This window comes from Pan troglodytes, chromosome 7 (genome assembly GCF_028858775.2).
Source record: "Pan troglodytes isolate AG18354 chromosome 7, NHGRI_mPanTro3-v2.0_pri, whole genome shotgun sequence".
NCBI lineage: Eukaryota > Metazoa > Chordata > Mammalia > Primates > Hominidae > Pan > Pan troglodytes.
In genome coordinates this window covers 109,430,213-109,456,610 of record NC_072405.2, presented here as the reverse complement: position 1 = coordinate 109,456,610, position 26,398 = coordinate 109,430,213, and the positions used below count along the sequence as shown (strand labels likewise).

The 26,398-nt window shown below is 34.0% G+C and overlaps 1 protein-coding gene across 20 annotated transcripts in view; it reads right to left on the bottom strand.

Moving 5' to 3' along the window:
• Positions 1 to 26,398, bottom strand: part of VPS13B (vacuolar protein sorting 13 homolog B) — an 861,798-nt gene that overhangs the window by 672,045 nt on the left and 163,355 nt on the right. For all 20 annotated transcript variants that reach the window (XM_054657406.2, XM_063816458.1, XM_024345440.3 and 17 more), the window contains one exon: positions 11,839 to 12,020. In XM_054657406.2, the coding sequence (XP_054513381.1) occupies positions 11,839 to 12,020 (182 nt within the window). The remainder of the gene's footprint in view (positions 1 to 11,838; positions 12,021 to 26,398) is intronic.

Genomic DNA, 26,398 nt, shown 5'->3' with positions numbered 1-26,398 from the left:
CCACATCCTCTCCAGCATCTGTTGTTTCTTGACTTTTTAATGATCGCCATTCTAACTGGTGTAAGATGGTATCTCACTGTGGTTTTTATTTGCATTTGTCTAATGACTAGTGATGATGAGCTTTTTTTCATATGTTTCTTGGCCACATAAATGTCTTCTTTTGAGAAATGTTTGTTCATATCTTTCGCACACTTTTTCATAGGGTTTTTTTTTTCTTGTAAATGTGTTTAAGTTCCTTGTAGATTCTGAATATTAGACCTTTGTCAAATGGACAGATTACAAAAATTTTCTCCCATTCTGTAGATTGCCTGTTCATGCTGATGAGAGTTTCTTTGGCTGTGCAGAAGCTCTTTCGTTTGATTAGATTCCATTTGTCAATTTTGGCTTTTGTTGCCATTCCTTTTGGTGTTTAAGTCACAAAGTCTTTGCCTGTGCCTATGTCCTGAATGGTATTGCCTAGGTTTTCTTCTAGGGTTTTTGTAGTTTTAGGTCTTACATTTAAGTCTTTAATCCATCTTGAGTTAATTTTTGTATAAGATGTAAGGAATGGATCCAGTTTCAGTTTTCTGCATAAGGCTAGCCAGTTTTCCCAAAACCATTTATTAAGCAGAGAATCCTTTCCCCATTGCTAGTTTTTGTCAGGTTTGTCAAAGATCAGATGGTTGTAGATGTGTGGTGTTATTTCTGAGGCCTCTGTTCTGTTCCATTGTTCTATATATCTGTTTTGGTACTAATACCATGCTGTTTTGGTTACGGTAACCTTGTAGCATATTTGAAAGTCAAGTACCATGATGCCTCCAGTTTTGGTCCTTTTGTTTAGGATTGTCTTGGCTATACAGGCTCTTTTTTGGTTCTATATGAAATTCAAAGTAGTTTTTGCCAATTCTGTTGAGAAAGTCAATGGTAGCTTGATGGGGATATACTGAATCTATAAATTATTTTGGGCAGTATGGCCATTTTCACGATATTGATTCTTCCTATCCATGAGCATGGAATGTTTTTCCATTTGTATGTGCCCTCTCTTATTTCCTTGAGCAGTGGTTCATAGTTCTCCTTGAAGAGGTCCTTCACATCCCTTGTAAGTTGGATTCCTAGGTATTTTATTCTCTTTGTAAAAATTGTGAATGGGAGTTCGCTCATGATTTGGCTGTTTGTCTATTATTGGTGTATAGGAATGCTTGTGATTTTTCCACATTGATTTTGTATCCTGAGACTTTGCTGAAGTTGCTTATCAGCTTAAGGAGATTTTGGGCTGAGACGATGGGGTTTTCTAAATATACAATCATGTCATCTGCAAAGAGAGACAATCTGACTTCCTCTCTTCCTGTTTGAATACCCTTTATTTCTTACTCTTGACTGATTATCCTGGCCAGAACTTCCAATACTATGTTGAATAGGAGTGCTAAGAGAGGGCATACTTGTCTTGTGTCAGTTTTCAAAGAGAATGCTTCCAGCTTTTGCCTGTTCAGTATGATACTGGCTGTGAGTTTGCCATAAATAACTCTTATTATCTTGAGATACGTTCCATCAATACCTAGTTTATTGAGAGTTTTTAGATGAAGGGGAGTTGAATTTTATTGAAGGCCTTTTCTGCATCTATTGAGATAATCACGTGGTTTTTGTCAATGGTTCTGTTTATGTGATGGATTATGTTTATTGACTTGCATTATGTTGAACCAGCCTTGCATCCCAGGGATGAAGCCGACTTGATCATGGTGGATAAGCTTTTTGATGTGCTGCTGGATTCAGTTTGCCAGTATTTTATTGAGGATTTTCACATGGATGTTCATCAGGGATATCAGCCTGAAATCTTCCTTTTTTTTTTTTTTGAGACAGAGTCTCGCTCCGTCGCCCAGGCTGGAGTGCAGTGGCGTGATCTCGGCTCCAAGCTGCAAGCTCCACTGCAAGCTCCATCTCCTGGGTTCGCGCCATTCTCCTGCCTCAGCGTCCAGAGTAACTGGGACTACAGGTGCCCACCACCACGCCCAGTTAATTTTTTGTATTTTTTTTTTAGTAGAGACAGGGTTTCACCGTGTTAGCCAGGATGGTCTCGATCTCCTGACCTCGTGATCCACCTGCCTCAGCCTCCCAAAGTGCTAGGATTACAGGCATGAGCCACCACGCCCATTTTTTGTTGTTGTTGTGTCTCTGCCAGGTTTTGGTATCAGGATGATGCTGGCCTCATAAAATGAGATAGGGAGGAGTCCCTCTTTTTCTGTTGTTTGGAATAGTTTCAGAAGGAATGGTACCAGCTCCTCTTTGTACCTCTGGTAGAATTCAGCTGTGAATCCATCTGGTCCTGGGCTTTTTTTGATTGGTAGGCTGTTAATTACTGCCTTAATTTCAGAAATTGTTATTGGTCTATTCATGGATTTGACTTCTTTCTGGCTTAGTTTTGTGAGGCTGTGTCCAGGAATTTACCCATTTCTTCTAGATATCCCATTGCATTGTCACATCCATTCACAGGTCTATTGACTCCCTCCCCTTGGGAATCTGTAGAACTGAAAATATTTATTCATCATACATTTCTGTGAGCCTAGTGAGGCCTCTTGTAAATAGCTACATTAACAGGGCACAAATGTACACTTTCTTCACTAAGTTCAAACAACCAGACCTAACCAATGTCTTGAATTTTATTCTTTTCTCATCAATATCTATTCATTATCCTATTTTCTTTCTTGGCTTACTCTTTGAATTTACCTTCACTCTATCATCCTTGCAACTAAAATAACGGATCACCTAGACTACAATTCTGACTGTTGTTATCTCAGTCTCCAAGAACTTTATATCCTAGAACAACTTCCATAGGTAATATCTTTAGATGGATGATTCCAGCAAGGTCTATGTCTAGGACAAGAAGAACAGATTAAGCCCACAAACAATAATATATTTGGCATTTGCAAGAACTCTATGAGCAGCTATAAACATATTTTCATTATTTTATAGATCAGAAAATTAACTAAAACTTAATGAAACAAACTGACCTTTATTTAGTCATATATAGTTATTGAGAAAATCTTCACACTCCAATTCAGTGATCTTTCCTAAGTGTCAATAGTTGAAAAGTGAAAATAATGCGCAACAGAAATAGTAAGACATTCACTAAACCAGTATTTATATGTAACATAAAGATTAATATAATTCAATGCACAAAATCAAATCCCTAGCAAGCACTAGCATATAACATTTTCTTTTTTATTTTAATATACTTTTAATTTGATTTTTGCAAGAGCTGAGGAAGGATTCATTATTGTAGCATCATAAAACATAATTCAACATCCACAGATATTCTCTTAAAGCCTCTTAAACTCATTCACAAAATAGAAATTAGTGACTGACTCAACACTCAAAATTTATCTCTTACTTTTGGATATAGCATTTATCAAAGAAAAACTTTTCTTACTAAAAGCACTTTGCAGTTTTGATGCTTGAAGTTAAATTTGTTATTGCTTTTGGTGGCACATTAGTCCAACATTTAGAATGAGAAGACTGAGGCACAAAGTTTCTATTCTAGTCTTTTCAAATTCTTAGTAGTAATCAATGAAGTTGATTTCAAAACTCGCTAATAAATCACAATTTATAATGAAAGAAATGGTAAAACTGGAACTCAATTATATATATGCATTTTATAAGAATATCAAAAATCAGTAACAGTTTAATTCAGGTCAGATACAGTTATTTTGGTGGTAGTAAAAGTGAAACATATACACATTTCTTATTTGCAAACAGGAATGACAGAACAGGCATGGAGAAAACAAAGATAAACAGAGAAAGGAAAGAAAAATAGTCTAAAATTATAGTGTCATAGAAAATGTTGGCCAATGGGAATGAAGCTAAAGAATAAGACCAAGAAGGATTCTGTGATATTAAAAAAAAATGAAAACAATAAAAGGACTAAAAGTAATGATGATGACCAAGAATCAATATCAGTATCAAAGGGATAAACCATTTCTAAATGATAACAAGGTCCAATGTAAAGAAGATGTACTTGAGGGTAATGAAAAAAATTAGACAAAAGGTCACCATCAGAAAAGTAAAAAGACAACCCACAAAATTACAGGAAACATTTGCAAATCATATCTGATAAGAAACTTTTATCTAAAATATATAAAGAATTCTCACAATTTAAAAGAAAAAGAGGCAGATCTTAAAATAAGCAAAGGATTTGAATAATTTCTCCATAGAAGAGATAGAAATAGCTAATAAATACACAAAAAGATACTCAATATCATTAGCCATGAGGGAAATGAAAATGAAAATCATAATGATGCCACTTCACACCTACAATGATGGCTGGAACACAAAAGACAGATAACAATATGAGGAGGATGTGGAGAGATTAGAACCATCACACATTGCCAATGGGAAGTACAATGGTACAGCTGCTTTGGAAAACAGTCTGGCAGCTCCTCAAAAGGTTACAAATAAAATTACCATATGACCCAGCAATTATATTTATAGGTATATATACACAAAAGAAATAAAAGCATACATTCACAAAAAAAAACCTGTACTTGAATATTCAAAGCAACATTATTCACAATATTCAGAAGTAGAAACAATGCAAAGGTCCATCAACTGATGAATGAATTAACAAAATATGGTATATGGATAAAATGGAATACTATCTGGCAATAAAAAGGAATGAGCACCGACATATGCTATAATATGGGCAAACTTTGAAATAGTATGCTAAGTGGAAAAATGCACTAATATGCAGTCACAAAGAACTGCATTTTATGTAATTCATTTATATGAAGCATCCACAATAGGCACATCCATACAGACAAAAAGTAGATTAGTATTTGCCTATTGCTGGGAAAATGGGAGGCTCCAGGAGTGATAGCTAGGGAATGCAAGGATTCATTCAGGGATGCTGGAAACGTTCTAAAATTGATTATGGTAATGGATATACAACTCTGTGAATATATTAAAAGCCACTAAACTGCATACCTGAAAAGGAATAAATAGTGTGGTACAAAAATTTTATGTAAATAAAACTGTTTTTAAAAACTTAACAGAAGGAAGGGAAAGGAAAAGAAAGAATGAAATATTTCTGACATGGAAGAGGGGAGAATACCTGAAAAAAAGGTAGGAATGTGTAAGAGAACGTAATTTTTCTGAAGTACAAGTAGACTGTAATTAGCATAGTGTTAAATTAAAGGAAAAAGACTAATGTTAAAATAAAGCTAGTGCTCAAAGAAGCGAGGAAACTGTAGGAGAATGTAATCAAACAGAATTAGGTTCCAGATAGAAGAAAAAGCCATACACAGGAAAAAACTGGATATTGTTGGTAGGTAACTATCAATAATATGAATTAAGACAGCAAGTAGGAGGGTAGGCTAGAGGCATGAGATTATGATGAAAGGTGGTGTACAGTCAAACATAGACTTTAAAAATTATGGTTCTGGGCCAGGTGTGGTGGCTCATGCCTGTAATCTCAGCACTTTGGGAGGCCGAGGCAGACGGATCACGAGGTCAGGAGATCGAGACCATCCTGGCTAACACGGTGAAACCCCATCTCCACTAAAAATACAAAATCTTAGCCAGGCGTGGTGGCAGGCACCTGTAGTCCCAGCTACTCGGGAGGAAAATGGCATGAACCCAGGAGGCGGAGCTTGCAGTGAGCCGAGATCATGCCACTGCACTCTAGCCTGGGTGACAGAGCGAGACTCCATCTCAAAAATATATATATAATAATAATAATAATGGTTCTTCTTTCACACATTATCAGAACCTAAGTCTGAGAGATCCAAAAATGTACACAGCTTGTATAATCTCTTTATTAATGTGGGAAATGGAAACTAGTTGTAAAGCAAAGGATCACATACTTACACAAAACATATTAAACAAAGCTTAACAGTGCTGAGTACTATGTAATGAGAGTCCTCAGACGCAAAATAATAAAATGCTAAAACTTTACACCCTAAATACATACACATTTCGTGGATCTTTAGATAGAACTATTTGAAGGCACAATCCTTTAAGCACTCCATAAGAATACAAAGCACAGAATGAGGTTTTGTTCTCGGGGGGAAAAATGACAAGAAAACTGACCACCTGGAAATCTGGCTTTTTAAAACTGTCTTAGCTGATGGTTTCTCTTTAATCTGTTATAAATTTTATAGGCATTCCATCTGATAAAAATAAAATTATTTGGCAAAGAAATGTCTTAACATCATTCTAATTTCTTCAACTCCTCAATATGCAAAAATTAGTTCCACTAATTTTAGGTTTCTAAATGACAGAACTTGAGGTTACAAATAACAATCTGTTGTCACTTACCTAATCAATTTTTCAATACATATGCCACCATTGTTTTAAACACAGAATATTTTTAGAATAGGAAATTTCAAATAAAATGCTTTTTCATAGCACAGTCCATTTTATAAATTCAGAAAAGTAAAAATGGAATAGGTTTGACTAGGAAAAAGAAAAATTATAAAAGCAAATAATAATTTCATGAGCTTACTAACACAAATGTTCAGGCTATCTAAGCCAATTAATAAAAATAAAAGTTTAAAATTTAAAAAAAATTAATATTGTGAGACAATAAACCAAAAAATACTCTGAAGAAAACATCACAGGAAATAGAAATTTAGCAAATAAACAAATAAATGAATTAGACAGTTTCACACAGTGATAAGTGCTAATGCCAAGGAAGATGTTACTGTAGAGTTAACTTATAGATGGGCTAGCATCAAAAAGGTAAGATTTTGAATAGTAAATCCATATAAAATAACGGCCACAAGATTGGCAATAACACAGTCTACTTAAATAATCATCAAATTAAAACGTTTTTTGAAGATAAAATTCATATAACATAACCCTCATTTTTTCAAAGTGTGTAATTAAGTGGATTTTACCATATATATTACGTTGGTGCAAATGTAATCGTGTTTTTTGCCATTCAAATTAATGGTGATTACCTAACGCAAGGTTGTGAATCCATCACAACTATATAATTACAGAATATTTTCACCACCCCAAAAAGAAATCTTGGGGAAAACCACAAATATGTGAAAATTAAACAACATGTTCCTAAATTACCAACAGGTAAAAGATGAAATCAAAATGTATCTTGAGACAAATGAAAATGGAAACACAAAATACACAACCTATCAAATGCAGCTGAAGTATAAGATTTGGTTTTTTGACAAGATAAACCCTTCAATAGACTAAGAAAAAGGAGCATGCTCAAATAAATAAAATTAAAAATAAAAGTGGAGAGATTACAGCTGATAGAAACAACAGAAATATATAGACTCATCAGAATCAACTACTATGAACAATGCTACACCAATGGATTGGATAAGCTAAAAGAAATTAATAAATTCCTAGACACATTTAACCTATCAAGACTCAATCATGAAAGAATGGAAAATACGAGTAGACCAATAATGAGTAAGAAGAGTGAATCAGTAACAAAAAGTCCCCATCAAAGAAAAGTTCTGGACTGGATGAATTCTACCAGAACAACTAATATTGATCACTTCTCAAACTCTTCCAAAAATCTGAAGAGAGAATACTTTCAAACTCATTTTAGAAGGCTAGCATTACCCTCATACCAAAGCCAGACAAGGGCACTACAAGAAAACAAACTTACAGACCAATATCTCTGGTGAACATAGATGTAAAAATTCTCAACAAAATATTAAATGAAATTCAACAACACATTAAAATAATCTTTTGCCATGATACAGTGGTATTTATCCATGGGATGCAAGGATGGTTCAACAAATACAAGTCAATAAATATGATACACCACATTAACAAAATAAAGGACAAAAGTCATATCATCATCTCAATAGATGCAGAAAAGGCATTTGACAAAATTCAACAGCCTCTCGTGATCAAAACTACTAATAGATTAAGTATAGAAGGAATGTACCTAAACACAATAAAGGACATGCAGAACAAACCCATGGCTAACATCATATGGAAGAGTGAAATGCTGAAATCTTTAAAGATGAGGGACCTGACAAGAATGTTCATTCTCACTACTTCTTTTCCACACAGTACTGGAAGTCCTATTCAGAAAAACTAAGCAAGAGGAAGAAATAAAAGGCATTGTAATAGAAAAAAAAGAAGTTAAATTGCCTCTACTTGTTGACAATATGATCTTATACGTAAAAATCCCGGCCAGACATAGTGGCTCACAAGTGTAATCCCAGTATTTTAGGAGGACGAGGTGGGTGAATTACTTGAGGTAAGGAGTTCAAGACCAGCCTGACCAACATGGTGAAACCCCGTCTCTATCAAAATACAAAAAACTTACCCAGGTGTGGTGACGTGCCTGTAATCCCAGTTACAAACCCAGGAGGTGGAGGTTGCAGTGAGCCAAGATCACACCACTGCACTCCAGCTTGGGTGACAAATGGAGACTCCAACTCAAAAAAAAAAAAAAAAAAAAACCCTAAAGACTCCATCCAAAAACTTTTAGAACTGATAAGTGAATTCAGTAAAGGTGTGGGATACAAAATCAACATGTAAAAATCAGTACCATTTTTATGCATTAACATGTCCAAAACTAAAACTATCCAAAAAAAAATTTAGGAAAACAATCCCATTTATAATAGCAAAAACAAAAATATGTGGATATAAAGTTAACCAAGGATATGAAAGGTCTGTATACTAAAAAGTATAAAACACTGATAAAAGAAACTAAAAAAAAACACAAATAAATGGAAAGATGTTCTGTGCTAATGAACTTGGAGAATTAATGTTAAAATGTCCGTATTACCCAAAGCAATATACAAATTCAATGCGACCCCTATCAAAATTCCAATGTCATTTTTCACAAAAACAGTAAAAAAATCCTTAAATTCATATGGAATAAAAGACCTCAAAGAACAAAAGCAATATTAAACAAAAAAGAATAAAGCTGAAGAAATCACACTATCTGACTTTATACTAAAAGGCTATAGCAATCAAAACAGCATGGTACTGGCATGAAGACAGACACATCAACCTACAAAACAAGACAGAATCCAAAATAAACCCACACATTTATGGACAATTGATCTTTGATGAAGATGCCAAGAATATACAATGGGGAAAGAACAGATTCTTCAATAAATGCTGCTGGGAACACTGGATATCTACATGCAGAACAATGAGATTGAATCCTTATCTAACACCATGAGGAAAAACCAATTCAGAAGGGATTAAAGACTTAAATATAAGATCTGAAATGTAAATCTACTAGAAGAAACTTATGGACAAAGCTTCATTGGTCTGGGCATTGACTATAACCCTAAAAGCACAGGAAATGAAAGCAATAACAGAAAAATGGGACTGCATCAAACAAAAACTTCTGCACGGCAAAAGAAACAATTAACAGAATGAAGGAAGAACACAGAAACTGGGAGAAAAATTTGCAAACCATCCCTCTGATAAAGAGTTGTTATCCAAAATATCTAAGGAACTCAACTCAATAATAAGAAAACAAATAACTCAATTTTAAAATGGGCACAGGACCTGAACAGACATTTCTCAAAAGATGACAAATGGCCAACGGGTTCATGAACAATGCAAACGGCCAACATATAAATGGTTCATACAAATGGCCAACAAGTATATGAAAACATACTCAACATCATTAATTACTAGAGAAATGTAAATTAAATTCACAATGAGATATAACCACACACCTGTTAGAATGGCCATTCTCAAAATGATGAAAGATAAGTGTTTGCAAGGATGTGGAGAAAAAGAGAATACCATTGGTGGGAATGAAAATTAATACAACCTTCACGCCTATAATCCCAGCACTTTGGGAGGTTGAGGCAGGCAGATCATGAGGTCAAGAGATAGAGACCATCCTAGTCAACATGGTGAAACTCCGTCTCTACTAAAAATACAAAAAATTAGCTGGGTGTGGTGGTGCACACCTGTAGTCCCAGCTACTCGGGAGGCTGAGGCAGGAGAATTGCTTGTACCTGGGAGGCAGAGGTTGCAGTGAGCCGAGATCGCGCCACTGCACTCCAGCCTGGCAACAGAGCAAGGCTCCATCTCAAAAAAAAAAGAAAAAAAAAAAAGAAAAAAGAAAATTAATACAACCATTATGGAAAACGGTATTGAAGCTCCTCAAAAATCTAAAAATATAAGCAATCCCACTTCTGGGTATATGTCCAAAGAAAATGAAATCATGTTAGAGAGATATCTGCACAGCCATGTTCACTGTACAATAGCCAAGATATGAAATCAGTATAAGTATCCATCAAGGGATGAATGGATAAAGAAAATATGGCATATATCCGCAATAGATTACTATTCTGCCTTAAATAAAGAAGGAAATTCTGTCGTTTAAGACAACACAGTTGAACCTGGAGGACGTTATACTAAGTGAAATAAGCCAGGTACTGCAGGATCTCACTTAAATGTGGTATCTAAAAAAGTCAAACTCATAGAAGTAGAGAGTAGAATGGTAGTTAGAGTAGAACGGTGGTTACCAAACATAGGCGGAATGGAGTGGGGGTGGGTATGTAACAGGAAGATCCTGTTCAAAGGGTACAAAGTTTCAGTTAGACAGGAGCAGTAAGTTCAATTCAAAAAGAGGATACAAATATGTATGTCTCTGTGTGTTTATATACACACTAAAATTTGCATACTACTTCAGGGGGTTCAGAAAACTCTTAAGTCTTTTCATAAGCTCCGAGTGAAGAACCTCTAGCCTACTGCAACATTTATCTTGTTATTCTTTATATAATGCTAAAAGCCAGCACCGAAACTACTACAACTTGAACATCCCTAATCTGAAAACCCAAAATCTGAAATGCTTCAAAATTCAAAACTCTTTGGGCACTGACATGATACAAGTAGAAAATTCCACACCTGACCTCATGTGATTAAGTCACACAAAATTATTAAAAATATCATATAAAATTACCTTCAGACTATGTGTATAAGGTGTATATGAAATGTAAATGAATTTCATATTTAGACTTGAGTCACATCTCCAGTATATCTCATTATGTATGTGCAAACATTCCAAATCTGAAAAAAATCTGAAATTTGAATCACTCTGGTACCAAGCACTTTGGATAAGGGATAATCAACCTGTATTTTACATTAGTTAATGGCTAGGCCAAATAAGAAAACTCTAATTATGATGTCAGGTCTGAAATTAAAACCTTCAAAAGCATCATATAAGAACAAAAGTCGCTTTATTTTAACAGATAAATTAAAAATAATGTTACTTTAAGCATAATTACACTTAAATTATAACCTTTAAAAACTACTTTTGTGTTACTGACAAACATAACATTATTATTTTGAACTGAAACAACTTTAAAAAGCTTCTATAATTTTTTGTTTACATACAAACTGAGTGATAAGATGAAGATATCTCTTATAGTGATATGAAAGCAGAAATTTGTATTTTTAGTAGTTAATTAACTCCTTAAGGGTGTCAGATTAATGCTTTTCACACACACATACAAAAATTGTTTACCAAACTAACCAAATATTATGAGTAAGAATTTATTTCATTTTACCAGTATAATCAAACATACTGTACTTATACTTAATTTGGTTATCATATCAAACACATACATTGATACCCTCAGAAGTTATCCAAAGGGTAAATTATACAAGAAGTTGGTGAAAAATAATCTTTTGCAATTATGAAACATATGCAGAAATAGGTACGAGGAAATAAAACTGGATGGCTTAACTCATAATCTGGATTTTAAACATAAGCTATAAATATCTACATTCACAGAAACATATTACAATTTAAGTTGACCATGCTGGACATATGGATTTTCATAATAAAATATTAGTTGCCTCTAACACAAATTTTCCATATAGTTATCAAAAAGACCGTGCTCTTACCTATACTTAGGAAGATTTCATTTATCAAAGCTTCAATCACTGCGGAAGAGCTGATATTTCCAAGATGAGACCAACTTTGATATATTGCTTGCAAGAGAAGTGTCTGTGCTCTTGTAGCTTGAATTGTGAGATTTGGAAGTTCAAATATACCTTCAGTTATAGCAATCTGAGATCTTTTGGTCCTGCACAAGAAAACAGAAAGAATCGCAATACAGTAAATAGCATTTACAGACAACAAAATACTAAATGACTTAGGTTGCAAGGGAAGAAAGGGTATACATCCAAAGTATTTTAAAATTTGATTAAACAAAATAGATATGCAATTCTGCTAACTTTAAGTTCCACTATTTCAGAAACTCTGAATAATATAAAAATACAAACTAGAATGATGTCCATACACACATATTCACCTACACATATACTGCTCAAGCAATTACTACATAATCAAGGCAATCATCCTGAGTAAAAATAAAAATAGTGCTTCTTAACACTTAGAAAGGATTTACTAGCAAACCTGCATTGTTCTAGATTTCTTTTATCTGTTAACACGTTGAATCCTTCCATAATAACTCTATGAGGGAGGTACTATCATTATACTAGTTTTTCAAATGGGAAAACCAAGACACACGCCGATATATTAAGGTATGAAATGTCATACTACTAAAAAGAGGAAAAATTAGAATTTAAATCCAGGCAACCTGATCCACAGCCCTCTATCCTAATACTTTCTCTCAGAAGTATTTATGAAGTATTTACATTACATGCAGGACTCTACTTGATAGTAACATGGAAAATTATTTTTAAAATTTCTGCCCTGGAATATCTAATTTGTTGATCCCTTATTCATTTGGTTTTGTCTATGAATAAAGTGAATTATGTAATTAAATTTTCTAAATAACAAAGCCTCAAATTAAGAAAACATTTCAATATGTCTGTGAGCAACAAGTTTATACTGAAGGTTAATAAACATGCAAGATAAAATAGAAGAACAATAAAACAAAAATAGATTTAAAAAAAATCAGGATGCTACTATAGTATACTGTATGTAACCTGCTCTTTCCTTAACCCCACAAACCCTCCACCATTTGTCATTTTCCCAACTGTAACCACACATGGAGAGTACAGAACATCTCTTGTATATCACCCTACCTCATATTCTGGCCGCTGCTATGGAGACCAATTCAATGTACACTTTCATTTGCATTGCCTAAAGCCACCATGCAGCATGAGACACCAGCAAACTACTTTGCAATCATATATGCAGAAGATGGAAATGTAGGAACAAATGCTTCCCTCTCTTCTCCCACTAGCTGACTAGTCTCTGAGGAGTTCCCAGGAAATAGAGGACCAGGAAAGATAAAACACTAAAATAGGCCCAGCGCGGTGGCTCACACCTGTAATCCCAGCACTCTGGGAGGCCGAGGCGGGCGGATCACAAGGTCAGGAGTTCGAGACCAGCCTCACCAACATGGTGAAACCCCGTCTCTAGCAAAAATACAAAAATTAGCTGGGCGTGGTGGCATGTGCCTGTAATCCCAGCTACTCAGGAGCCTGAGGCAGGAGAATTGCTTAAACTCAGGAGGCAGAAATTGCAGTGAGCCGAGATCGCGCTACTGCATTCCAGCTTGGGCGACAGAGACAGACTCCGTCTCAAAAAAAAAAAAAAAAGAGAGAGAGAGACTAAAATAACTGAACAAAGCTTTAATGGGACGTGGGACACTATCAAGCAATTTGAAGAAAACTATAAACCCAAATATCCAAGAAGTTCAGCAAACCCCAAGCAGAAGAGAATTAAAAACATACCAAGGCACATTATAATCAAATTGCTGAAAACTAGTGTTAAGGAGAAAAACACATCACATGTAAAGAGACAAAGCTACAAAATGAAAGCAGACTCCTCATCAGAAATCATGCAGAACAGAAGACAACAGAATACCATGACTGAAATGCTGAAAGGAAAAGGAAAACTGTCAGCCTAGAATCCAAAATTCAGGAAAAAAAAACTTTCAAAAATGTTAGCAAAAGAGCTTTTTTATGACTAAATGCTGGGAAGAATTCCTCACCAGCATATCTGTACTACAAAAAATGTTAAAGAAAATTCTTCGGGCTAAATGAATGTGATACCAGATGGAAATATTTGTGGCTCTACACAAAGAAATGTGAAGAGAATGGGAATGGTAAATATATGGGTGAATTTTAAAAAGAAAAAGAAGAAGAAAGAAACATTATCTTCTAACAAGATTAAGAATTAACTGTTTAAAGCAAAAATCATAACAACATAGTTCAGAGTTTATGACATATGTAAAAGTAGAATGCACAATGTCAATAGCCAAGGACAGGAAGAGGGAAATGGAGGTTCTTACACAATGTATGACACAGTATAACATTATTTGAAGGTAGCTGTGATAAGTAAAAGATGTAAACTGTAAACCCTAGAACAACTAAAGCCATAAAACTAAAAGGTAAAACTAATAAAGGCAATAGTGTAGACAGAGTGGAATAGGAATGGAATAGAGAGGATGAAACGGAATGAATCTAAATAAAGTTATGAAAAGAAAAAAGAAAACAAACAATAGATGGGACAACTAGAAAACAAACAGCAAGATACTAGAACTAAACCCCAAAATATAGTATTAAGTCTCAAACGTCTAAGCATACCAATTCAAGGAAGAGATTCTTCGATTATATTTTTTAAAAAAGACCCATATATATCCACTTTAAATAATAAAGTAGATAGGTTAAAAATTAAGGGGATAGGGGCATGAAGGAGTAAACGAACGAGCAAAACAAACACCACATAATTCTAATCAAAAAAGAGTTACACATTAACATTAGACAAAGTAAACTCTGGAACAAAGACTATTACCATGGATATAGAGAGATTTTTTCATAATGATAACATGGTTAATTAAGTTTGTAGGCACTACACATCTCTGAAATACATACATTTTTAAAAATACAGAACTGAAAACAGGAATAGACAAATCCAAAACCTGAACATTTCAACACTCCTCTCTTAGGAATTGATAAAACAAATAGACCGTAAGTAAAGAATTAAAAACAAAAACAGTACTATCAATCAACTCGGCCTAACTGACATTTGTAGGACACCCCACCCAACAACAGCAGAATACACATTCACCAAGGCATACTACAAGAACATAAAAGCAAGTCTAAGTAGAATGAAAAAGGCTGAAATCATATACAATATATGTGCTGATCACAATGGATTTAAACTATAAACTAATATCATAAAGTTATGTATAAATCTCCAAATAGCCAGAAGTTCAACAAATAAAATATAACTCAAATTAGGAACGTGGTAGATAAAATCTAGAAATACAAAAATAACAATTTTGAAAAATTATAAAACAATATTAGAAAAGGACACTGATATCAGTAACAGGAAAGGGCAATATAAAATATACATAATCAGTGTTCCTAAAGAAAAGAGGAAAACAAATAGAAAAGAACTAGTACACAGAAATATTTATCAAAAAAAATCTTGTCTAAAATAAACACCTAAACTAAAACATGCACAATGTGTCACAAACAATACTGATTCTGAATGATCATTATCCTAGTAAAGCCACTGAACTCCAAAAACGATAAGGAAAAAATTCTATGGGCATTCAAATAGATAAAGCAATGTGCAGCTACGAAGAAGTAAAATGAAATTCTCCAGAATTTCCCAGACTTTCTATTATCCTTCCTACCCTGTTTACAACAGTCTAGTATACATAGTCAATTTATGTGCACAATTCATCTTTAAAAGAATATAAGGGAACTTTGGCCGGGCACGGTGGCTCACGCCTGTAATCCCAGAACTCTGGGAGGCCGAGGCAGGTGGATCACGAGGTCAGGAGATCGAGACCATCCTGGCTAACACGGTGAAACCCCCTCTCTACTGAAAATGCAAAAAATTAGCCGGGCTAACATGATGAAACCCCCTCTCTACTAAAAATACAAAAAATTAGCCAGGCGTGGTGGCAGGTGCCTGTGGTCCCAGTTACTGGGGAGGCTGAGGCAGGAGAATGGTGTGAACCCGGGAGGCGGAGCTTGCAGTGAGCCGAGATCGCTCTCCTAATTCATAACTCTCATAATTCAACAAGAACAAGATACACAGCCCAATTTTTAAAGTGAACATAGGATCTGAAAAGACACTTGACAAAGAAGATATACAAATGGCCAATAAGCACATGAAAAAATGCTCAACATTATTAGACATCAGGGAAATGAAAATCAAAACCACAAGATACCACTTCATACCCATCAGAAGGGATGTAATTTTAAAAAATAAAAATAAACAGAAAATAACAAGTATGGCCTGAATAGGTAGAAATTGGAACATCACGCACAGAGGTATAGTTACTATGTAAAACACAATTTGGCAATTTGTAAAAAAGATGAACATTGAGTTATCATATGACCCAGCAATTATATTCATAGGTATATACATACCCAAGAGGACTGAAAACATGTTCATACCAAAAAATTGCACAAGAATGTTCATTGCGGCAGTATTCTTAGCCAAAAAATGAGAACAACACAAATGTACCCCAACTGATGAATAAACCAAATGTATTCAATCCATACAAAGGAATATTATTCAGTGATAAAAAATTAAATACTGATACATGCTATATAACATGGATGAACCTTTAAAATATTATATTAACTGAAAGAAGTCAGACCAAAAAGTCACATATTATATTATTCTGTTATTATAAAATGTCTAGACTCATAGAGACAGAATTTATTTTTTGAGGTTTTGAAAATGTTCTGGAATTAGATAGTGGTGATGACTGCACAAAACTGTGAATATAGTAAAAACCACTTAATTGTACACTTTAAAATGATGAAATTTATGTTGTAAATTTTAGCTCAATGAAAACAAACTAGGTCCCTAAAGTATTAGAACTCTGTTCTTAGCAAAACTGATTCAAATACCAATGCCTTCCCTCACAAAAAAAAAAAAAAAAAAAAAATGTCCAAACAACAAAAACAAAAGCCTAGGGTCACCCCTGCCTCTGTCTGTCTCTGTCTCTGTCTCCGTCACTCTCTCTCTTTTTAAGACAGGGTCTCACTCTAGCCCTGGTTGGAATGCAGTAGCATGATCACGGTTCACTGCAGCCTCAATCTCCCAGGCTTAAGCAATCCTCCCACCTCAGTCACCCGAGTAACTGGGACAATAGGTGCATACCAGCATGCCCGGCTAATTTTTATTTTTTTATAGAGACAGGATCTCACTTAGTTGCCCAGGCTGGTCTCAAACTCCTGGGCTCAAGCAATCATCCTGCCTCACCCTCCCAAAGTGTTGGGATTACAGGCATGAGTCACTGCACCCGGCCTACCCATCTCTCTTAATTAGTATGTAAGATCAATCAAATACACAGTTGCCCAATAAGAAAGCCACTATCCCATCCAACAACTTTCAAATCCTTAATAGCAACATGTGACACTACCTGTGTCCCTCAATCCACAATTCTGATCATATTTGGCTATAAAAGCCAAAGGATTGGAATGAATGGACCAGAAAATAAATATGCAGTAAATAAAAGATCCCTTATGCCAAACAGGTAAAGTAGTAGAGATCAAAAGAAATAGAAGGATAAACAAATATGACTCAATTCATAAATCTGAATGTAATTATCCTTATTATTTCCTTTTGCTTTTCCAACATTTAGAATATTTTTAAAGACATTTTCTTTTCTTTCTCATTTTCCTTTTTATTCTATAAGCATTTTAAAATAGTTAACTAGGTCTCTCCACTATGTTCTCAAATTTCTGTTCAAATTCCTGAACCGCCCCCCGCCCCTGCACCAAAAAACCCACAACATTTTATTAGCGATAAGTAGTAAAGAACACAGACATTTGGAATATCTTCTATAATACGAAAATGTACAATTAATCTATCTTCAGGCACTCTGTGGCAATTAGGAGGTCCTATCGTGTAGCAAGAGCCATGTTCATATAACTACAGCAGTAAGTATTTATATGGCAATATTATAGATGGGATTCTTTTTTTTTACAAGCAGGTCTTTACTATTTCATAATAAATTCAGCTACCGTATATGGTACTCTTTCAAGCCAGCTTATATCACCTAAAATGTTCCCAAATGGATAACATAGACTTGAATAAAAACTTAAACACATGCAAATTCAGAAAGATTAATATATTGTACATTTTAGTAATGCCCAAGGGTAGGAAAAAATTCTCTCCTTAATTATTTTAATATCAAAGGAGAAGCTTACTTTGTACAAAAGTTAGAATTCAATAATAAACACGCCAATTATACACACAGGATATGTCTTTGTGGTTTATTTTTCAGCTGTAACCCACAACAAATAAAAATACATTCTATTTATACTTCTGTTAGATACTCCAGTAGTATTTAAACTGACATAAATAAATTTAAAATGATTTGGGTATAGATGGTATCTTACACAATTATCTGTTAATGTAACAATACCAATGAAGAGGGGTTTTTCTCTTTTGTTTTTGTCAATTTTGAAATATTTGTAACTGGTTAACAAATGTAGAAAATAACAAATACTCAATGTATCTATTACCAATTCATCAAGACATAACATTATACCATATTCACCTCAAAAATTTTTTTGAAGATCAACAGCTTTTACAACTTTATTTAAACTATTTGGGGGAGTCATTAAAGTGTCAATAAAAATGCACAATAAAAAGTGTATTTTTCCTTGTGATTTATACTACTACATATTTATTAAACTTTACTTAAAACAAAATAGTTCAATATAAATTCATACCAAAAATTTCTAACTTCTGGACTTACCTAATATTTTGAAATATCACTAAATTTCCATTTTAACAGTTAAGCTGTTGAATATAAAATAATTTCTTTAACACATGCCTATTCCTCATATCCAGAAGTCTTAGTCTGAACATATGTTCATTTTACAGAATAGGTTTAAAAACTATCAATTCAAACATTACTCTCTAGGGAAAAATAAATCCTAGTGTAACTAGTGGGATAAACAACTCATTAAAACTCAACTTGGACAAACTCCAGGATAAATTAAAGGAAATAGAAACAAGTAGGTCTTGATTGTATAGTAGCGAAGACTAAAAATGAATATGGCCTAATTAACAAATACTTTGAAAGACTTTGCTTGTACCATTTGTTGACAAACTATAACAGAGAGCTGATGAAATTTCAGGACCAAACGGGCATTTCTATAAAAAAAAAATTCCTTCTTCTAAATTTTAAATAAAAATGATGGAAGTGTGGTTCTTACTACTCGATGCAAAGAAATTAAACAATCCATTCAAGTTCACAGGGATACCATTAAATTTTTGCCATATGTACACTTGAGGAACAGCCATCCATTCTTTTAAAATCAACACACCTCATAGCAATTGAAAGAATATTCTCAGCAACAGCTGGATCTAAAGATTTATATAGAGTCCCAAAATGCAAAGTTTGAACCTACAAACTGGTTCCAAAAATGTATTTTTGTTATTACTCATATCCTGTACAGTAAAATAAGATTAGTTCACTTTTTCCAAAATAAAATGAGTACAGTTCTTTGCTAACTCAACTTAGAAATGAAAAGTTTAAAAAGCTAAGATGTATATTTCTTTACACAGTGACTACTTAACTTACACATCAATACTCAATGAAAAGAAAAAAAGTTTTAAAAGTTTTAAAAAATTAAATAGATAAAATGAAAAGTTAATACTATTTACTCCCAACTCCACACTCTACAGGTAACAACTTTTTATGAGTTTATCATATATCCCTGCAGACCTCTGTATATTCATTTCATGCACTCAAATATACATTTATAATTTTAATGAGAATATACACATAGGTGTATGTCTACAGCCTATTTGATATGAGTAAACAACATATCTTAGAGATCACTAAGATCTTTACATGAATACAAATGCTTCTACAGTGGTCTTTTTAATGCATACATGATATCACACTGAATTTTCACATTCGTCAGCAGTGTATCGGAGTATCTTTTTCAACATCCATTAGGTTTTGCCATTTTTTTTCTTTTTTTCAAAGCAGAGTCTCGCTCTGTCCCTGAGGCTGAAGTGCAGTGGCATGATCTCAACTCACTGCAGCCTCCGCCTCCAGGTTCAAGAGACTCTCGTGCCTCAGCCTCCAGAGTAGCTGGGATTACAGGAGCGCGCCACTGCACCTGGCTAATTTTTGTATTTTTGGTAGAGACGGGGTTTCGCCATGTTGGCCAGGCTGGTCTCAAACTCCTGACCCAAAGTGATCCACCAGCATCTGCCTCCCAAAGTGCTAGGATTACAGGTGTGAGCCACCATGCCTGGCCAGCTTTTGTCATATATTTTTAATTACAATGATTTTAGCATTTGCAAATAAAATACAAATTATATTCTGTTTGTCGAGATATAAAAATATGTTAACATTTTTCAAATTTCTGGAATAGTTTTATTTGAATTAAAATATTAGATGAAAAATAGGAAAATATAAGAAAAGCTGCCTACCACTAAAATAAAAGTGTAATAAATGTCTTATTACCATACATAAAATCCAAAATCTTAAAATGAACTAAGCAAACAAAAATGAATTCTTATAAAACTACCATGAGATACTATTTCAACCCCACTGGAATGGACATAATCAAAAAGACAGACAATAACAAATGTCAGCAGGGCTGTGAAAAAACAAGAACCTCATACATTGTTGGAAGGAATATAAAATGATATCATATTGCAAAACAGATTGCAGTTTCTTAAAAAGTTAAACATAAATTTACTATATAATCCAACAATCCCCCTGTAGGTATCTACCCAAGAGAAATGAAACCATTAAGTCCACACAAAGACTACATGTTCATGGCAGCATTATTCATAATAGCCTTAAAAGTGTAAGCAACACAAATGTCTATCAGCTGGTGAATGGATAAATAAAAAGTGGTCTATTCAACCAATTGACTATTATTTAGCAATAAAAAGAAGAGAAGTACTAATACATGTTACAAGGTAGATGAACCCTGAAACAAAAGACCACAACATATTATAGATTCCAGGGACAGAACATGTCTAGAGATATTTTCTATTTCTAGAGATACAGAAAGTAAATCTAGAGTTCCTTGAAGTTGGGGTAAGAATTAGGATTAACTGTAACAAAGAGGATCTAATTAGGGTGACATGATTATGTTGATGAATGCTCAACTTGGTAAATTTACTAAAAATCATTGAATTGTATGCTTAAAAACAGATTAATTTTATGGTATGTAAATTATACCTCAATATAGTCATTTTTTAAAAATGAATACTTATAGTTTACTTAAGGATTACCTTTATTACTTCAATACTACATTTATGAAAAAATATATTTATATATTAGTTACTAAGATTTTCCAACACTCTGAAACACTACAATTCAAAAGAAAAAATACCCAATTTAAGTCCACATTTATTAGGCAAGTACTAAGTATTAGATACTATTCGATGCTACACAATAATACAGTTAAAAAGCCACTCTGTGCTTATTGAGAACTTAATATCTAACATACCAAAAGATATTCATTGTTTATCCAAACATCTGCCATGCAGAGACCAAATGCAAACTACTAGGCTGCATATCTCCCCAATTCCATCTGAGCATTTCAATATGTATGTTGAACTTTTTACATATTAATCTCCAGAGTAAAATTTCATGCAAAGAAAAAATTCTTCAAAAAAAAGAAAAACAAACAAAAACCCCATCAACCTATATAAACTTCAATATACTGTCAATAGAGCAGCAGCGGGGCATAATGTCTCAACCTAGTGTCTAAATTCAACAAAAGTACTGATGTTAAATAAGAAGAAAATGGCAACAATATGAACAAAAAGGTGTAAATGTGACATATCTTTGTATTAAAAACCATGAGTTCATTCTGATACCTCCAATTCAAATACAATACCAAGGTGAATTATAGTCTTCCTCCTCTTTTTTTTTCCATGACAGCCTACCATTAAATATAGTCTTCCACAGCCAGGTGCGGTGGCTCACGCCTGCAATCCCAGCACTTTGGGAGGCCGAGGTAGGCGGATCACCTGAGGTCAGGAGTTCAAGTCTGGCCAACATAATGAAACCCGAAACCCAGTCTCTACTAAAAATACAAAAATTAGCCAGACATGGGTGTGGGTTCCTGTAATCCCAGCTACTCAGAAGGCTGAAGCAGGGGAATCTCTTGAACCTGGGAGAAAGAGGTTGCAGTGAGCTGAGACTGCACCACTGCACTCCAGCCTGTGTGATAGAGCAAGACTCCGTCTCAAAGAAGAAATAAAAAGATAAATAAATATAGACTTTCTCTTTAACATATTTGTAACTCCTTCTCCACAGGTGAAAAACCTGGATACCATTACTCTGAATAAGCCTACTTATTTAGTCAAGCCTAGAATACACAGAAAGTGCTTTAAGAATTGCTTAACTCATATCATTAGTTGCTAACTCATTCCACTGCAAAAAAGCAAACAGATTTCAATTTAGTTTTCAGTCCCTTTTTCTGTAGGTAAAATTTACAAACAGTAAAATATAAAAAGAATTTTATATTCTTTTTATATATTCTAAAAACTGTAGAATTTCATGAATCTTGACAAATACTCATAACTGTGTTATAACCCTCACCCCAAAAAGATACTGAAATCACCATCTCCCCAGAAAATTCCCTGTGTTCTTCCCAATCAATCCTTCCTCCTTCATCCTCCCAAAGGCAATTTAGACTTTTTTCCACTACAGATTAATTTTGCCTGTTCCAGAAATTCATATAAATAGAATCATACCATGTTTCTGTTGTGCCCAGTTCTTTTCACTCAGGAAACACAACTGTATATATCAGTAGTTCATTATTTTTTATTGATGAGTGGTATTTGTTGTTTAAATATACCACAATTTATTTAATCTCCAGGGTTATTTCAGTTCGGGATTATTTTGAATAAAGCTGTTATGATCATTCTCAATGTGGTTTTAACCTGCAATTCCCTTATGTATAGTTGTTGGGTTCTTTTTTATGTGTTTGGTGACCCTTCCTTTGTGAAATGTCTGTTCAAGTCTTTTGCCCATTTTTTAATTGGTTGTATTTTTTCTTATTCAACTGTAGGATATTTTCATATATTCTGTATACAATAATTTTTTCAGATGTTTTGTGCACCTTTTTACTCAGTCTGTTCCTCAGTTTATTTTCTTAACTGCTTTATAGAAGTTTATAAATTTATTAATAGATTATACCTATTATATTAATACATGTGATTAAAAACAAACTTTTCCTTTTTGGCATGTCAAATAAAACTTTATACAATCTTTGAGAGAAAGGTGACCCATCAATTTTATAAATGTGTGTTCACTGAAAAAAGTCAGAAAAAAGTAAATATGCAATAGTAATAATCACAGCTAACTTGCATAAAGAACTTGTTATGTGTCAGGCACTATTCAAAGCAGCTCATATTTGTTAACTCATTTAAGCCTCAAAATAACTCGAAGGTAAGAATTAAGAATTGCCCCTTTTACAAATGAGGAAACTCAGACACAAAGACTTTCTCAGCCACAAGGCTAGGAAGTGGCAGAGCCTATATTTAAATGCAAGGAATCCAGTTCTGAGGTCCATGCTCCTAACCACTATAATACATAAACCACACGTTACCTACCACTCACATAACACCATCACAAACAGTTTAGCAATAGCCCAGCCTTTTTACCTGCGCAAGCATATTTTTTGTTCAGATTAATAGACTAACTCTGTATCCCTCTGTTCTGTGACCTTTTTTCACTCAATATTTATCATGAGAACATTTCTATACCAATAAACATATTCTACAACAAAATTTTAATGGCTATTCTACATATTGCTAACTGGTATGAGTGTAACATAATTTATACAACCTGTTTTTCATTATTTGCTATTTACATTTTTCCATTTTATCATAACTAATTATTGGTCATTCGCTTAATTATATCTAAGGACAAACTCCTAAAAATGGACATGCTGAGTAAAAGATATTCATGCTTACAGATTTTGATGGATATAGTCAAGCTGTACAGCAGAAAAGTTGTAAGGATCTGTCATATTAAATTTCCACCACTGGTGTCACAACCCTTAACATTCTGAATATTATATTCATTTAACAGTACACAAAAAAGATGGTTAATTCTACATTGTTTAAATCTTTATTTCTCTACTATTAAGGCTAAAAATTGTTCAGGTTATACCTACTTACGTTGCTTTTATTTGTGAATAGACCACCTCTCCAATTTAATCTCTTATCTATCTCCCTTTACTATGTTGCAGTCACACTTGACTTCTATCTGTCCTTCATATGAACTATATCTATTTCTACCTTGAGACCTGCACCAGCTATTCCCAACACGTGCAACACAATTTCCCAAAATCTTTGTATGGCTGCCATTGACTGGTCATTTAGGTTGGAGTCAAAAGTCACATCCATGTAAGAGAACTTCCCTGACCATTTTAGACAAATAAACTCCCCAAAACATTCATTTTCTATCCCATTGGCCATAATTTTTCTTATTACTCACTATTATCTGAAATGCATGTATTTGTCTTAATGCAGTGTTGGCTCTACCTCTTCAGAATATTGGCTCCATGAAACAGAGACAAGGTCTATTTTGTTTACTACCGCATTCCCAGCATGTAGAATGATGACTGGAATTATACCATGGACCCAATAAATATTTATAAATGAGTTGCAGCATGAGTTGTAAGTCTCTGGAGGGAATGGCCTATATACTATACTTGCTCGATATGAGCCAAAAAGTGGTGCTAGTATTACGGAATATGGAACAGCTTAAATAATGGTTAACTGATGTGTGGTAGCAAACAAACAAAATACAAAAGAAGTAAGATGCCTTTACATTATCTCATCTTCTAGACAAGTTAATTTAAAACAGACAATTCATCTACTTAAAATAAGAATGTAACTGCTCAGGAAAAAAAGGAGATGAAGTGTGTTTACACAATATATTTTATATATGTAATTAATAACTTTCAAATATTACCTTGAGAACTCTGAATAGGAAAAGTCACTAAAATTTTAGTTTAATTTAAGTAATTAACATCACTGATTTTCACTTTGGCCAAGAGTAAGTTTTGCATGTATAATGTGAGCTAATAGGAGATAGAACTTGATTGTCAAAAAAGTATACAATCTAAAACCTCATAAATCAGAAAACCAAAAAAAAAATGAAATTGTTAAAGAAACAGCCAGATGCATGCCAATAAATATTTACTCATGTCTACAACAGATGCGAGGTTTTCAAGATAAATGTGCCCCACAGAAAAAGAGATGTTTCTTATGGAGCTTAAAATAAAACGAGTGGGAAAGGCTATTAAATAATCACACAAAGCAGTGTAAAATCACTTCTATGAAAAGTACAATGAAAAACAAGAACATTATCTCATATTTTAAAGCATATTTTAGAGGGGATGTGACCAGGTCAGAAAAAGTATCAATTGGACTAGCATCTGGAGTCAGTTACAGTTATTTAGGATACAGAATAGTAAAACAATAATAGTGAACAATTTGGTAAAAGGAGAGAAAATTTCTAAAAGCAAGAAAGAGGGGACAGAGAGGAGGACGTTTCAGATGAGGGTAGAAAGCCAAGCAGGGGCCAGACCATAGAGGGCATCAAAGAATATTTTAAAGCTTTTAAACTTTACCATATAAATTGTAAGAAGCAAAGTATTCTAGTAAAGAGGTCATAATTAGATCTTCCAAAAACAAGCCAAACAAACAAACAAACTTGGCTGCAGATGTATGAGTTAGCCAGTATTTAAGAACACCTGTCTAAATTCTTAAAGTATCAAGAAAGGAAACACAAAGACCAAGTGGTATTCACACTCCAAGGCCTACAACACAACAGTTTTAACATGATAGGCACCAAAATTTTTTTTTAATGAATAAATGACTCATTAGTCAGTTGAAATCTGAACAATGCTAAGTATTAACAGATTCTTCTAAGAAGCTGGCAGTATTTTTTAAGTTATAAGGCATAATGAAGAATACAAAGTTCTTATCTAGAACCTGCTATTAATAGCTATTAATCAACATGCTATTAATAGTTCCAACATCAATTAATCAAAAGATGTCTAGGGCGGGCACAGTGGCTCACACCTGTAATCCCTGCACTTTGGGAGGCCGAGGCAGGTGGCTCACTTGAGGTCAGGAGTTCAAGACCAGCCTGGCCAACATGCGGAAACCCCATCTCTACTAAAAATACAAAAATTAGACAGGTGTCATGGCACACACCTGTAATTACAGCTACTTGGGAGGCTGAGGCAGGAGAATCGCTTGAACCCAGGAGATAGAGGTTGCAGTGAGTCGAGATCATGCCACTACACTCCAGCCTGGGTGACAGAACAAGACTCTGTCTCAAAATATAGAAAAATAAAATAAAATAAAATAAAATAAATAAAAGATGTCCAATGCAAGCGATTTTATCTCTCTAGGTCTACCATATCACCTTCCCTAATCCTCCATTTCCAGATCTATAAAATAGAAATAAGGATACCTAACCTGTTTATTTCAAAGGTTGGT